The 16,297-nt window shown below is 35.2% G+C and overlaps 2 protein-coding genes and 1 long non-coding RNA gene across 4 annotated transcripts in view; 1 reads left to right on the forward strand and 2 right to left on the reverse strand.

The window, feature by feature from the left end:
* LOC106172929 (alpha-1,6-mannosylglycoprotein 6-beta-N-acetylglucosaminyltransferase A) overlaps window positions 1–16,297 on the forward strand; it is a 379,609-nt gene that overhangs the window by 191,689 nt on the left and 171,623 nt on the right. The gene's annotated exons all lie outside the window — the stretch shown is intronic.
* LOC147759568 (uncharacterized) lies at window positions 246–14,611 on the reverse strand. Of its 2 annotated transcripts, none has more exons than XM_086997555.1 (18): window positions 14,466–14,611; window positions 13,751–13,826; window positions 12,859–12,999; window positions 12,617–12,680; window positions 12,111–12,257; window positions 10,728–11,137; window positions 10,406–10,577; window positions 9,811–9,957; window positions 9,362–9,392; window positions 6,592–9,105; window positions 6,186–6,329; window positions 4,081–4,259; window positions 3,652–3,799; window positions 3,329–3,407; window positions 2,876–3,076; window positions 2,529–2,606; window positions 1,161–1,910; window positions 246–855 (listed from the first exon to the last, which is right to left on the reverse strand). In XM_086997555.1, the coding sequence occupies exons 1-18, from the start codon at window positions 14,496–14,498 to the stop codon at window positions 503–505; spliced, it is 5,667 nt and encodes a 1,888-aa protein (XP_086853681.1). In that variant the 5' UTR covers window positions 14,499–14,611; the 3' UTR covers window positions 246–502. The 2 variants fall into 2 exon arrangements, with proteins under 2 accessions (XP_086853681.1, XP_086853680.1); XM_086997554.1 differs by having other exon boundaries at window positions 246–864.
* LOC147759569 (uncharacterized) lies at window positions 4,300–6,087 on the reverse strand. Its single transcript, XR_015331391.1, has 2 exons — window positions 5,386–6,087; window positions 4,300–4,736 (listed from the first exon to the last, which is right to left on the reverse strand). It is a non-coding gene; the product is annotated as an uncharacterized LOC147759569 (long non-coding RNA).

A 16,297-nucleotide genomic window follows, 5' to 3' on the forward strand; every position in this document is an offset into this window, starting at 1 on the left:
GGATGGATTTTGATGAAATATATAGAGACAAGAAATGGGCTAGACTTTGGTGGTGATTAATTAATTAGTCCTCTTCTTTTAATACATACCTGTAAATTGAATTTGAAAAGAAAACCCGCCTTTTTTTCTTAAAAAAAAGTCTATCAAACTACTCAGCAAATGTAAAGAGAATACAAAAAGTCCATTTTTTTTTGGGGGGGGGGGGGAGGGGAAGGGGCTACATCTGTGTAAAAAATAAATGAATTCAGAGTGTTTTATTCCGTATGAGTTTTCAAAGGTACAAAACAGTTAACATACAAAAGCTATCTTTGATTTTTTTTACTTTCTATATTATAATTATACTGTGCATACTTATTAATTTGCATGAAAAACAAAATAGAATGGATATTACTGAATATAAGTCAATGATTGTTCTGAAGTCTGTCTTGTCAAATATTACAAATACATAAAATTAATATGCATAGCAATTGTTCAATATGCATGAAAACAATATATGAGCATATCAAATAATTGGGTTGTGAAACTTATTTCTGTGCTGTGGAAACAAGAAGAAATAAAACTGAACACAGAAACACTTGATTGGCTGAAAGATGAAGAAGTCTTCTAGTAAAGACAATCCAACAAGCATCAACCAGTGATTAACATGGTCCTCTGGCAGTGACATTCCATAAATGGCAGTGAGGGAAAATGACAGCATGATAGAGCAAAACAGGAAGATGAATACGATGTATTTCACCCAGTGGGGAAAGGACTTCTTGAACTCTCCTTTCACCATTCTTTCCAGATGTAACAGTTCTTTGTCACTCAAAGGTTTGTACTCTTCATTTGACTGTTCTGCCATCAACTCATTCTCATCTGAATTATCTGGAATAAAATGGATTTTTTTTAAATTTACAAAACCACTAATTAATGGAAGTTAGGCAGTTAAAATATTATATGTTAATCTTGTCACAGACTGCAACAATATCAAACATTAAAATCAATTCCATTAAAGTTTTACAAAATCATCAAACTAGTCTACATGTTTTTGTACATTAATTTCTAAATCCTGGTATGATAAAACAAATATCTTATGTGCCACAGTAAAAAATACTTTGAAGGGTGTCTGTTTGGGAGTTATTTTGTTTCACCGAAGTGTGACAAATAAATAAATAAATTACCTTCTTCAACTTGAATAACTACATCATAAAGGTTGCCCTGAAGTGAAGAGTCAAGGGCACTTGTAGGAATGATCTCAGTGGTGCCATATTTATCCTCTGGTAAATCATTTACAATGCTGGCTGACTGTTTACCAGAGTCTTGGACATCAGCCACACTGTCATCTACTGAAGCAGAAATGTCACAGCTCTGAATGTCTCTACTGTAAGCAGCATCCAACTCCTCTGTGATGATAGCACTCAGTTCACTGGTAGAACTTGTGGAGAAAACATTTTCTGTGATGTCATTTGCCAGATCCTGAGTGTCATCCACTGATATCTGTGCTGTAACCTCATTTTCCACCTGATAAGTTGCTGTGACGGGGGTGGTCATTTCTGCTGGCACAACTTCTGGCACAGGTGCTGTCATACTTTCTGCCATAAGAGCTGCTGTAGTTGCTGACACAGGTGTTGTCATTCTGACTCCATGTGGCAGAGCTGCTTCAATATCAATATCAACAACATTTGGTGGACATAGTGGAAATGCTGCATTATCTACATTTTTTAAATCTTTCTCTTCTTTGTTATCTTCCTTCACTGATACTGTAGACATAACTTCATTCACAAAGTACACAGTTGCAAGAGATGATGGGGTTGTCATATCCATAGCACTGGGTCCTGAGGTTTCAATGTTACATTCATCATCCTGCACCTCTGGGCTTAGTTCAGCTGTGTTGTTTACTTGGACAACTTGACTATTATCATTGATGTCAACTAAAACAAAACATTCACATTCAATCATTATTGCAGCCATTGCTTGATCACCTTGTGCTGCTTTCTGAACAATAAGATCTAGAATTTAGAGGGATAACAACTTTCATTTTGGAGCGAAAAACTGCTATAAAACATTTTCAGGGGGTAAACGACAATGTTCCCATAATCCTTTCCAATATTAAGTGTGAATCCATTGTTTTTTCTAAGTGTGTTTTTATGTTTCAATCTCCTAAGAGATTATTACAGAGGGTAGCCATCTATAAAGATCCATGTGGTACTCTAATGGCAAGCACATAATAATTGCAATAACTTCAGTTTTGGTGATAAAATTGAATTTCTTATATTTCTTTGTGCTGTTTACAAGGTTTTTATTGTGGAATTTTAAATATCATAAAAAGAGTTGCTTTCCCTTTGACAAATGAAATTTGTTCACTTTTTTGTAATGTTATGCAAAATTGGAAATTCATAATGCAAAGTGTTTTTCACCATTTTTGATAAATGCATAATTCCAGATCAATGTACAGTCAGTAGTAATCAAACAGACATAAAATATTAGGCAGTGATATTTGACAGCTGACACAAAGAAAAAAACATAGAAAGTGATAATTTCAAATTTACCTGTCCCTGTAACAAAGTTGTCTTCAAATCTCAGGCTGCTTGAGATATCTGCTCTCAGCTCTCCCCATGTGGGTTGTCCTGGAAACAAAATCATACAGAAATAGGTTTATGGTCTACAGTAAAAGAGTAATAAGTTTCCATTTAGGGCATCAATAATTAAATGTGTATAAGCTGTTTGTTTACGTGCAAGGTCTAGCGTTGTTGGATAAGCAATTGATTCAGGTTGCTGATTAGATTTTGGTAAGATAAACTCATTATGTAAAGCACTATGTTTATGAACACACACATGTATGTGTTTGTATTAATATGTAAAAAAACTAAAAAAAGAGACAATGGCATATGCATACTTTTCAGCACTCCCAGATTCTCAAAACTCTTGAAGCAAAGAGTAGATGTGCTTCTTAAATTGCACAAAGTGGCCTCACTAGATCCAGGAGGGTTTTTCATTGAATCCAAACTCAGGCTCCTCCTTGGTGACCAACTTTCTGTGGCTCTTGCACGTCTCTCTAATGACAAATCATACTCTAGATTCCTCAGGTCTTTGAATTCTGAAATATTACAAATAATTGGGTGATTTGTCATGTGGAAAGGATTAAGGAGTGAAAACATATATTGGTTAAGACACCATTCATTTTTTAAACAATTGCACTTTTGATTAAAATCACAAATCAAATTATAAATACTGCTGAAATATCAAAAGTTTATTTCAAAACAATATAAATTAGAATAATTTTAACTGTCTTTTAGTTTGAAGTGCATATTCATTTCTGTGTTTTATGCTGTTTCTTAGCATACATTACCTTCCTTAAACTGCACTTTATCAGTAGAGAAAACAGAGGAGTCTGACTGACAACTTATATCTGAACACAGTGCTGATTGCTAAAATGGAAATAAAAGGTATAACTTGCTAGCCCTGTTATAAACAATTGGAATTATCTCTGAGTCAGTGAAAAATGTCAGTTTAAAAAAAATCTAAAATGTTTTTAATCAAATGACTGACATATTTTAACAAATCATCAAGCTTAATATAAATTTTATATAACACTCAGCCAGCTAGTACTCATTAAAGGAAACAGTCATCTAATGTTTAAAGAAAAGCATCATACAGAGCCAATTCTTTTACCTTTAACACTGAGGTCGCCACAGATTTTGCCACCATCTTGGCATCATTGACAATGGCTACTTTCAAATCTTGCTCACCAAGGAATACATCTCCCTCTGCATTCTGAGAGAGCAACCCTATTTGAAAACTGTCAGAGCACTCATCCCAGCTGTAAAGATTATTCAAAGTGATTATTTTCCATTATACACATTTGAACTTCTTATACACTAATCAACTCAAAAATATCTGCACTGCTTCTCCTAAAATTTGTTTAATTTTCAATTTTTCTTTTAAATAACCAACATTTTTTAAGGCTAAAAATGAATTTACAGCTTAGAAAATACAAATATAATACACAAAAATATTTAACTTAACAGTAGCAGAACATTAACTAAAATATTTAAATTTTTATCAAAATATAAAATCTCTAATGACAAAATCATATCTCACTTTTCATCATAAAATGTCAAAACATCCTCTTTCAGGAGGTCAGCAGCTTTGGCAATGACATGCTCCTTATCTGGCCAGTCCAGGTCTTGTGACTTTGATTCAGCACAGTGGAACACAGCAAACTGTGCTCTAATGATGGCATTGGAAATCAAGCTATCCACATAGTGGTAGTTAAAAACCTGCAATGTGTTATATAAGTTTATAATTTCTACTGCCGAAAAACATTAAAAAAATTCATGACCTTAAAGCAAATAAACAAACAAACAAACAAAAACAAAAAATACATGAAAAATATATTCCAAATACAGGGTTCTGCCAAGGTCTCAAAAAAGGGGGGAGAATTCTCCCCTCTGAGCATAAAAGTTGGGGAGATTTTGAGAAATAGTGGGAGATCAGGAAAAATGATATTTTACGTAAAAACATACACTGCTAGTCTGGTATTTTATTAAAGTTCACAAACTGAACTGATTCAACTTTGAAAGTAACTTTACATAGGCAGTATGTATATACAGTTGCAAATGATTTTTTTATAAAGCATCTGCCTCATTATCATAGCAGAGCCAAGAATAATCTCTTAACCAATCGTGTTGAAATTTCTGTGGCACTACTTTCGGTTTCTTTCTTTCAGGCCCTTTGATGGTATTTGGTCTGCAGACCTAAAATTAAAGAAAAGTTAAAATTTTTCCTACTTACAAACTTGTAATTTCTGGAACCAGACACCACAATCCAAAAGAATTTTTAGGTTTTGATGATTAATCATGACTAAATTAACACTTTTATCAGGAAAAATTGCATAATAGTGTTTGGGAAGGACATTTTTATCTTTGATTTATCAGTTTCACAATATTGACTACTTTTTAAAATAAAGGCTAAAGTAAAAAATATAGGTCACACATTTGATTGAGTGCATTCTATGAAAATATCCTTGATTAGGAGGCCCTAACTTTTTTTTTTTCAAATTACTAATTAGTATCCTCACACACATATACAGAGGAATAAACATATCAGAAACAGGCCTCCTTACTTCTTCATTAAAGTTAAACATTTCCTTTTTTTCAAATTTTTATTCTCACACACACACACACACACACATATATACACTATAGAGTGATAGGAATAAACATATCAAAAACGGGCCTCCTTACTTTTTTAACTTCTTTTTCATATTATCATACTCACATATAGAGGAATAAACGTATCAAAAACGGGCCTATTACCTTTTTTTTTACTTTCTTTCACATTTTCAAACGAAGTGTCAAGTGTCCTTCCAAAACGTAAAATAAAAATGCCACGGAATGAACATACCTTTATCGTCAACGAACTGTCATTTTCATCTGGAGTCGCAACTTCAGAAATTTGTTTCTTCCTTTTCTCAGACTTGTCAGGCGGAGAGACGGATTCATCTGAGGGGGGATTAACAGGAGTCTGACCTGATTTTTCACCGCTTGCCGTAGACTTTGGCATAAAGCTTAAAATCGATCTTTGTTTTTTAACTTTCGTTTCGGCGAGGAAGCCGCCATTTTAACCACGCTTCATCAGGCTGAATATCACTGTCACGCCGTCTATCATTTGGTTGACTATCCCGCGAAATGAGAGAACCGCTCAATCGCTCAACTAACTTTAGTGCAGCGGAGTCACACGAGGATTGCCGATTGGACTGTAGTCATGAAGAGGTACTATTGATATTACGACAACAAATGACGACGCTGCTTGAAACGATCTCTTACGAGGGTACATCGGAAACACACACATGACGACGTTAGCTACACTGTGTTAACAAGTCAATGCAGCGGACGATGCGAAGAAATTTATACCGGTGATGATTATTTAGATAAACAATTTTAGACGCCACTCTCAATGTGTCTTTTATCATCTCAAGAACAATGATAGCACCCTCACTCGGTTTGTATGCGAGAATTTTCGCATCTTTGGTAATTTTTGTGCGAGAATTTTATTTTTTTGGCGAGAATCTCGCAGAATCGCGGCCTCGGCAGAACCCTGCAAATACAGTAACTGCCAAATTAAAATTAACTACACTGTGGTGTCCAAGTTAATGAATTTAAACAATACTGATCATGCAGTGCAACATCCCTCGTACTATGTACCTCTTTGATAAAGGTTGTCTTATCATTCCTGATATCTTGCATTTCTTGCTTCATCAAGTTGTTAACCTGGTCTACAAGTGTATGTGGATACTGGACCTCTCTATCCATGCATTGTGTAACTTGGCATTCATCCTTTTCCAGTTCCTGGGAATAAAATTTAATGTATAGATTCAAATATGACAGATAATGAAATATGGAAAAGAATGAAATATGGAATTAAATTTTAATAATTGTAAAAAAGAGAAAATTCAGTAAAAATAAATATGCAGAAAATAAAAATTGCAAATGGGTTTAAATACTGTTACAAATACAAGTAAAAAAAGCAAAACATCAAAGATATGTTGATAATTTTGGTAACTAGCATATATGTATACATGTAGGAAATACATATGCCAAGTTGACTTACTTTCACTGTGGATCTCTTTGCAGTGCTTTGCATGTCATCATTCATCTTAGCAGAAATCAGCTGCACAAGGGTGGCAACCAGTTTCTTTGAGAAGTCTTGCATGGCTTTCTGACTGGCCTCAGTTGCAACATCACATACATCATAAAATGATGCAAGTAGGCCATGTGTTGTTCCTAGGGTGAAATCCTTCAAAGTAGCCTCTGTGATCTCTTCTGGAAAGTCTGCTTGATACTTGTTTACATGACACACAGCATTCACATCATCTGCAATGATTTTGGCAACAAGTTCACCCAAGGACAGATAGGGACTGGGTCCAAAGGCTGCAGTGAGGGCCATTTCTTCATCTGAAGCTGTAAATTCTGTGGATGGGTCACTGGTCATATTTGCCCTCAATTTCCCTAATGCTGCATCTTGCCTCTTCTGTACAAGTGCCAGGTTAACTTGGATGGCCTCCCTGAGGTGGTTGACTGATGTAGTAGAAGATGTCTTTGTCAAATTACGTCCATACACATAGCCAGACTTTTTCTGTTTTAGCTTCAAATCAAGGAGAGATGTTCCTGTTTGTGCACCAATATCTTGAGTGACCTTCAGTGGCTTGTGCTGGTCTTCAACAAAGTTCTTCTCCAAACTGTGTAGAGAAACTGTCTGCACAGATGCCTGTACATGATCCTTCAACTGGTACTGCTCACCACTCAGTTGTATGTAGTTGCTCAATTCATCCTCCCACACATTCACCAGATAGGACCAGTCTTCTACAACTGGAAACACTGCCATCTTTTGTCTCATTCTTGTGAAGATGGAATTCTTATCTCCAGCACCATTCATTTCTAACTGGGCCAAAATGTGTACAGCAACTTCCCCAATCTCATCAAATGGAATGTTTGCATCAAACACATTGCCTGCTCTTCCTGCCTTGGTCTCCTCTCGGCATAGTACTGGTGCACTTTGGCGGTTGGTCATGAAGCCCATAACCTTGTTTTGCCAACATAGGATGTTGTCTTTAGTTGGCACCTGCGCTGACTGGTATTCTACATGCCTGGTGTTCCCCATCATAACATTGAGCATGTCATGGATGAGTCTACTGATAAATCCTGTGGCTCCTTCCTCAAATTCTGGCAAGGTAACTGCTTTCATTTCTTCCTTGCCTGATACCTTGTCATCCATGTTGGAGGTTTTTGAAGACATCGCATGAACTAAAGATTTTGCCAATGAAGATTTAAACTTGAGGGCAGATTTTAGTCCTTGGGTCTTCTTAGCATTTCTGTTCTGCACAAACGCAATATCAGATGGAGCCAAAGATCCCACAAATCCTCTCCTTGCAACCCACTGGGGACTAATCTTTAAAAGTCTTTTCATCCATGTATTCTGCTCACTCTCTGGTAAATCAGCCAGTTTCTCATCTGGGAACCATGTACTGCTTGAATCATCTTCTCCATCACTAAAAGATTCCCCTTCCTCAATCATGTACTTTAGTTGTGACTTGGCCACTCCCATATAGACAAATAGCCCTTCCACAATGTCCCTTAGAGTTGACTCTTGTCCTCTGGCTGGAGGGTGTGTACATTCCAGCTGAACATCTTCCCCATACTTACAATACCAGTGACATAAATAGGGATCTTTAGGTGACATTGCTCTCTTACACAGAAAACAATCAGGCCGAGCATCCAGCTCTTCTTGACTTAGGTTGGTCATCATCTTCTTACGATACTCTGCACTCAGTCTCCTGTTAAACCAATCATGCCATTCCTTGTTCTCCTTCTTATCTCTTCTATTTTCAGGTTTCTTGCCCTCATCGAGTTTCTCCAGGATCCAAGCAGGATTGATCCTCATCATTTCCCACAGCCAGTACTCACACTCAACTGGTCTCATTTCATTCATTTTCTTTTGTGGGAATGTTGTACCTTTACCATTCACCAGTGTTGGGTCAGGCAACTTCATGAAGCCATAGAGAGATTTAACCTCTTCCTGCAGGGTTGCATCTTGACCAGAGATGGGAGGTGTAGCCAAGCCAATCTCAACAGCACGCTCATATTTACACAACCAGTGGTAAGGGTATGGATATTTCATATCTACTGGCCTCTTACATAGAATGCACAAAGGCTTGATACCAGCATCTAGATGTTTCTGCTCCAGAACTGACATCATTGTTCTTGGACATGTTTGAAGAGGTGCTTTGGCTGAGTTCACATCTGTTCCTTTGGCTCCTTTGCTGTCATCTTCAGTGGCATTTTCTTGTGGTTTTTGGTTCTTGCCATTCTTTTTGCTAGGTCTTCTGGCATTACGATTGTTCTTATCCTTTTTAGGAAGCTTCTGGCGATTTTTTGGTGGCCTCTTCGTCTTTGGTTTCTTCCCACTTGAAACCGGTTCCTGGTGATCCAGTGGGATTTCCTGAAAGGCAGTGTCCCCAGAAAGAGGTACCTCACCAAACCATTTTCCAGTCATCAAAGGAATGTCACCAAAAATAATGTCATCGGGTGACAGTTGGAGCTCTTTATCCTCTTGGCTTGGCTTGGCCTACAAAGATAACATTTGATAAATATCAAGCAATTCATCTGCATTGATTTGTTATAAGGTTATAATATAAGAACTAAATGGTTATTCATAAAGCAATATATGTTTAAATTGTAAGGATAAAATAAATAAATATCAGTTTTTAACAATCTTTATATTAAAATTATTGGCCAGTCAATATCTGCTCAAATAATCTGGCAAGGAATGGGTTTAATGCATCCTGCCCATTTCTGTTTCACTTGGTACAAAAGTAATTTACCTCTTTCTCTGCCTTTGCAGCACCTGTGCTACTAGAATAAGATTCAGTTAACAAAATTTAGAAAGTGCCATGCAATATCATTCAGTAGTTCCGTAAGATAACTGCATCTAGGTATTTAGGTCTTTACATGGTACTGCCTCAGTTAAACACAAATTATAAAATAACTAATTAAACTTGTTACTATTCTATACTCAAACAGTAATATGATGAATGATTATATCTATATATATATATCGTTATTACTATTTATTTTTTTTATTTTTTTATTTTATTTATTTATTATTTGCATCAACTTTTGCTGGATCTTAGCACTGCTAACACAACGCTCAATTTCAAGTTACCAGTATAAGCAAATGGAGTATTTCAGGACTTTCACATTTAGAGTAATTACCTTTAAAACAAAGCATTAATTATTCTAGTAAGAAAAAAATTGGTAAAAGTGATCTTACTTTGTGGCACCTTGGCCTCCAATTGCACCACCCTGTTCACTATTGCCAGCATCACTTGCATTACTGGCAGCACTGCTACTACAAGAGGCAGTATTGTTGTTGTTTCTATTTCCACTTAAAATATACACCTCTGAAGAGGATCTTGACCTGTAACATATGCAGTTATATGTCTTTAAAAAAACTGAATCAATTTCTTGCATGGTAAAAATATACTACTACAGTTATGAATACTAGATCTTTTAAAAGGGGTAAATTGTGAATTTTACAGATACTTTATTTCTAAAGTCATATTTTCTTTTAATTAGGACATTCCTATTCAATTGTAGCAACAAGAGTAAAAAGCAGGCTACTATATACTTGGCTATTGTATGCAGTAAAAACACCAAAAATGCTGCATAGAAATATAAATTTTGTGATTATCAAATTTTGCATCTGAAAGTTTGATCATTTTTGCCCATTGAAAAGATTGAATTATTACCATACTTCAAAAATAAAACAAAAATAAACAAACAAAAAACATTAAATATATAACTGTTTCTTCTACGAGTCACTCTGACATGTAAACATAATGTTCATTGTAAAATGTAATAATTACCTCTGAATGCTGCCACATATCTTTCTTTCATGGTCATAAAAAATTTGACTTCTGCTCTTAGGGGGGAAAATGGATGATTGTTTGGAATCAATGTCAACCCTGCTTTTAAAAGAGCAAGCACCGGAGTCTTTGGAGTGAACGTGTTGAACTTGGCTAGCACTCCAGGATTGGGCTGAAACAATTTAATTTACATAACCTGAATAAGATTTAAACATTCAAATTATATTAAATATCTTAGGCATACAATGTAGCATACCAGCAAACCACTACCACCCCTAATAGATTACATTTCTTCAATTCCCAAAATAACATTTCAACAAACCTTTTGTCAATTTTTCCATATGGTGGGCCTTTCTTTGATTTCTGTTGGTGACCACCTTGTGCTGAACTAAGGAGGACTTTCCTGTGAAGATATCCTGGCATAGTTCCTCAGATCTTATGTTGCCCAGGACAATTTCACACAAGCAATTTATAAGGCAGATGATGGTGTTGATCAGAAAGGTGAAGAAGAATATGTTAGCTGTCAACTCTACAGCAATTTGGCTGCTGATGGTTAGGAGGGCTGTTTCCACTAACATATTTCCAAGTAAAGAATTGCCAACTGCAGAAAACAGCATCACAAGAGTGAGTGGCCTGGAAAGTACTTTGTTGGAATCCTGTCCACTTCCAAAAAATGGATAAATCCATCGATGATACTGACGGAAGAAACATAATATGGAGCTCCAGACCAAACTGAAATGTACATGCAAATACACATAAATGCCCATCATAAATGTGTAAAATAAAATGCACAAAGAATCACGTAAAATAAATTTGCATAAAAGTGTTTTCTTTTCAGAAAATTAAATTTAAATTAAATAAAGTGGTTTCTCTTCACTTATCAATACTTCATAATATTAAGACATTCTTGAGTGTAAAAGACACCACTTGAATTTAGCAAATTTGTTTTTATTAAGATGACATTTTTTACAATTTTTCAGAAGGTATAACATATTTGTGTCACTCCTCAACATCAGTGACACACATTTTGTGGTCATTTAAAATCATTCAACCCACGGACAGCCCAATCCCCAAGAGCACTGAAATTCCAAAGTGCCCATGCACTTTAATGATGAAATATATACTAAACACCAAAGATTCACATTCCTCACTCTAATGGTATAGAACAAGATAGCAGAATAGCAATTTGAAGAAAATTAAGAATTATCCATCAGGGACAGCCTAAATCCTAGGCACTCTAAAAATCAAAAGTGCTCATGCACATACTTGATGATAGGTTTATCAATAGGGATATGGGCCTAGTCTAATTTTAATAACACCCTGCGTAAGGTTTTGCCTGTGGTGACCAAGTTTCAGAAATGTTCAGAGGTCAGTAGTCTTTGTTTAATAAAAAAATGACATGTAATGGTAAATTTCTAAAATTTGCACCTTAATATCTAAAAATTTAAGGTTACCTCTTGTAATAAACAGCCAATACTTATGTTTTTACTTCATCTTCTGTATTCTTTCATATATCATGGGGGGGGGGGTTGTCATAGAATCGACTAAGATACTCACTTTTTGGTGGAATGACCCATCTTTTTAAATAAAATTCTTGTTTCAGTGTTAAATTTAATACCTTTTGCCCTCATCTTTTCTCCAATAATATGTTCAGATCAACAATGGCAGTTACAGCACTCAAAAAAGTGACTATTAAGTTACTTACCAAAATGTTCTGCCAGCATCTACCAAGGCCAGGGTATGTGTTGCAGGGCCTTCCTTACTAGTGCGCTGAGGTTTCAGCCATTTATTGCAGGAAAACAGCCACTCTCGATCAGCTTGAGGGTCTGACACAATGACAGAGTCTAAATGCCTAAAATTATGACAAATAATTATTTGAAATTTGATATAACACCAAATCATAGTTTTAACTTAAAAAGTGTCAAACATATCTGAAAGAAAGTATGTAGTATTTATATCATTGTTTCACTGATAACTTTTATTCCACCAGCTTTTCACATTTCACCATTTCACCTTACTCTACTAAAGCCATGATCTTCCATGTTTTGTTATATACTTGATGACACATAACAAATATAATCCCCCAAACCATTAAAAAAATGGTATGTATTGATTATAAGTTGATTATATCTGTGCTGTAATATAGTATATACCATAAAATACTAGCAAGCAATCTAACACCAATTCCTTTTATCATGCAAGTGAACATACCATTTCCCTTTGACTCCATGTCCTTCTTGAATTATCAGCACATGGGACAGTTCTCCAAGGGGAACTGAAGTTAAAAATTACACAAAACTTCTGTTCAGGACAGCCTTATATCAATATTTTTTGTTTAAAAAAATATGTTAATATTAGTCAATTTCAGAAACATTCATTTGCAGTATAATGTACGTATCGCATTTTCACTCATACATGAGGCACTTGGATAAAGTCATAAAATTATTACTCACCAGTGCTGTATACTAAAAACATGGTTTCTTTCCCCCTAGAGAAGATATTCTGCTTGGTCCCATGGTCTTTAAGTAAATATTCTTGTGACTTTAAGTGCTTGGAGCACAGTTCCATTTTGATTTTTGCATTGGTTCCTGCATCTAGTGTTTATAAATAAATATCAAGTTAATTACATGACTAAAAAACAAGAAGTAACTAGGTCTTTCTCATTCATTCAAAATATTGGCAGATAAAATTTAAAAATTATTGCACATATAATCAAACAAAAATATTGTCTCATTTTCATACATAAATAATGTCTAATTCTTATAAATCATGACAAAAATTGCTCAACATACTGCCCTTAAAGAAATGCATGATGAATTAACTTTACAAACTTGTTGATGAGATGTAGGGGGAAAACAAATCCATAAAATATTGAATTTTACTTCATTCCATAAAGGACAGAATGTTATGGTTATTTAAGACATGGAGAAAATTTGGAGATACTAGGGTCGGTTGGACCTACACTACAAGAAACACTGCAGCAGGGCCTCCCAATTCTGAATGAAGTATGAATGAAGTATTTTAATTCTGTAAATCTATATTTATTGTTACGCACTGTATTTTCACATAAAACTTGCCAGTCCAGAGCACCTGCATTATCAAAAATCTTGCCAGTCCTCTGGTATTTCAAGCAGTCACCACCTGTCAGATAGGCAGTTTCCGCATGTCTGGCCATTAGCATGGCCTTTACTTATGATAACATAATATATTCTGTAGTTTTTGCAAGGCCAATTTCAATATATATATATATATATATATATATATATATATATATATATATATATATATATATCTGCCTTGCAAAAACCACAGAACATTTTATCCATTTGGTTAAAAGGCACTTACTTTTTCTAAGTCCAGTCTTAACGGTGATAATGTATGCATAGTGTCCATGAAGATTAGGGACAGCAATAATTTTTGACTGGAAAAAAATATATATATGTTTTCTGAGTGTAAATAAAAGAACATCTAGATCTGATGGTTTCTTGATACTGAAATAAAAAGTATATTAATCTGTCAATCCTAATGAAGGCATCACATTAATTTTATCAATTAAATCTTCAAACAAAACATATAACAAAAGTAAAAAAGAAAAAGCATGGGATGAGAAAGGGGTAGTTGTAAATACCTTTGTCTTAATACGATGATGAAGTATAGCAAAACACCCAACAAAGAATATAAAGATGATAGCCAGAATGCAATGAATTGTATATCCAACTGACTCAAAGCTAGGTGGAGGAATGTGTATGAAGGTGTGCAGTAGCCTTTTATCAACAGCCATTCCCAGCTTGGGAGGACTGAGAACTAAAAGAAGGTAAAAAATAAAAGTAAATAAACTGAAGAAAATGTTAGTAAGAATAAAAAAAGAAGTTTGTTAGTAAGATTAAATACTAAGAAACATAATTGTAAAAAATTAATGTTGGGTGTAGATGTTTGAACTAAGCACCACTGGACGACACTGGATGACACTAGAGCTAGTGAGTCTTACTTTTATGTGATTCAAGATATACCGGAGGCTTTTTACGTGAAATTTATGACATCACTGATTTAGTTGTCTTACCTCTGGCTTGCAATGGTGGTATTGTGCTGTCATCTATTCTTGGTGGGAAGGTACTTGATGTTCTCACACTTCTTGCAGTTCTCACAGAAGAGTAGGACCGAAGAAGTTTCTTCATAATATCAGCCCCATGCTGACCCAAGAAAGATCCAACCCCAGCACCAGAGGGTAAGGAAGTTCCTGTGTCAAGAGTTAAATGGTATGTCAATACTAATGACAAGAAAAAAAAAACTCCATTGTCAACTTCATTTTCAGAATTGTTAAAATTTTACCTTTAGTTCATTAACAATTTAATAGCAGAAATTATACCAATGAAAAAAGACACTATGATAGTTACTGTTAATACAGGTAGCCTATAGTACTGAAGCCAGTGAGGTGTGGTTTCCTTAGTAGGGGAATAGCAGGTCTCGTGAGCGTATTTCCAGTCTATGTGAAAAAGAAAGTCAGGCGAACAAACAAGAAAGTCAGGAGAACATACCAGTTTTGAAAATTCAAAAGTTACCTTCTTGGACTGTAATCGCCAAAACCACAAATGTCAACAAACAGTTGACAACGGTCCGGCTTATCATCTTCATCGCTTTGCTGTATTAAATTCAAAATCCACTTGTTCCACCGAACATCTTATCCAAATGAACAGTTTCCATTCAAACAATTCTCATGAAGTATCAATAAACGAAGTAAAACTCGATTCAATCGCAGAGTAGTATATCCCGACTGCCGCCGTAACTATCTGATCGAGATGTCTGCTCTTTTATGACGTCACAATATATATGGCGAAATCGAGGCTAGTTGTGTCTGGGTGTGATGATAAATCTTCTTTTTCTACACAAAAGACGAAATCTCAATCATACTTAGTCTAATAATTTAGCTCATTTTAAGCCAGGTACTCTGACTTTCTTTTACATTATGGCTTGTGATATCCACAAAATTAACTAAAAATATGACAATTGCTGATGTACTGCACCCTATCATACACGAGCGCCTTCTAGCGGCTGAATATGAATTCTTCTTATTTTTAAAAATGATAAAATTCCCATAATCCACAGGACATTTAAATTTGAAATTTACCTTTGAATCATATATTTCCAGATCGATCAGACCACCATTCCATCTCCAGCCTAGATAGCCTACTAGGCTTACAGATAATATTGGTCCTGGAGCTTTTAAAACCCGTCAGCGACTTTTTCTTCTTTTTTCGGACCGACATAAAAATAACAATATTACTAATGTACACGTAGGCCTGGATTGCAGAGCTGATGTAGGACGTTTTTTTTTCATATTTAAAAGATATCTAAAGATAAGGTCGAGATGTGTCCGACCTAATCCATGTTTTAAACTTAAAGAACACTCTATACTGTAGGCCCTATCAAATATTTTATACACACAATGCATAATCATTATCTTCAGTAGGCCCTACACTGTGGAAATATATGCCTCGAACTACACATTGATGATGAAAAACGAATAAATTGACTTTTATAAGATAACCTGCATATTTTGACGAGTATTACACATTGAACTTTGCTGGCAACATCCCACCAGATCACATACGAAGTCCAAATTTCACCACAATGCTGTGGAACTAATCAATAGGCCTACCTCAATTTCGTCCAAGTTCAGGGTTTTCTTTCTAGACCGATCCGAAGAATCTTATTAGATCTCAGCCTTTATATAGGCCTAAATAGGCTAAATAGGTATCCACATGTATATGGTATCTAATTTCTCTTTTCTTCTTTGAAATGACCATTATCATCCTTATCGCCATGAGCTAACGAGTGCGCGGTATTCCTCTGGTACATGTAGCTATAAGGGCAAAGAATCTAAAAGCACTTTGG

The sequence above is a fragment of the Lingula anatina genome, chromosome 10 (genome assembly GCF_051362555.1).
Source record: "Lingula anatina isolate TDL-2025a chromosome 10, LinAna3.0, whole genome shotgun sequence".
In the NCBI taxonomy this organism is placed as follows: domain Eukaryota; kingdom Metazoa; phylum Brachiopoda; class Lingulata; order Lingulida; family Lingulidae; genus Lingula; species Lingula anatina.

Bases quoted from the DNA above. Each gene is read 5' to 3' on its own strand.
- LOC147759568 (XM_086997554.1), bottom strand. From the start codon at position 14,498: ATGACAGCACAATACCACCATTGCAAGCCAGAG. The intron at 13,000-13,750 runs GTAAGTGCCTTT...TATAAACACTAG, and splicing joins TAAGACTGGACTTAGAAAAA to ATGCAGGAACCAATGCAAAA. The intron at 9,958-10,405 runs GTAATTATTACA...CATATGTTACAG, and splicing joins ATATGTGGCAGCATTCAGAG to GTCAAGATCCTCTTCAGAGG.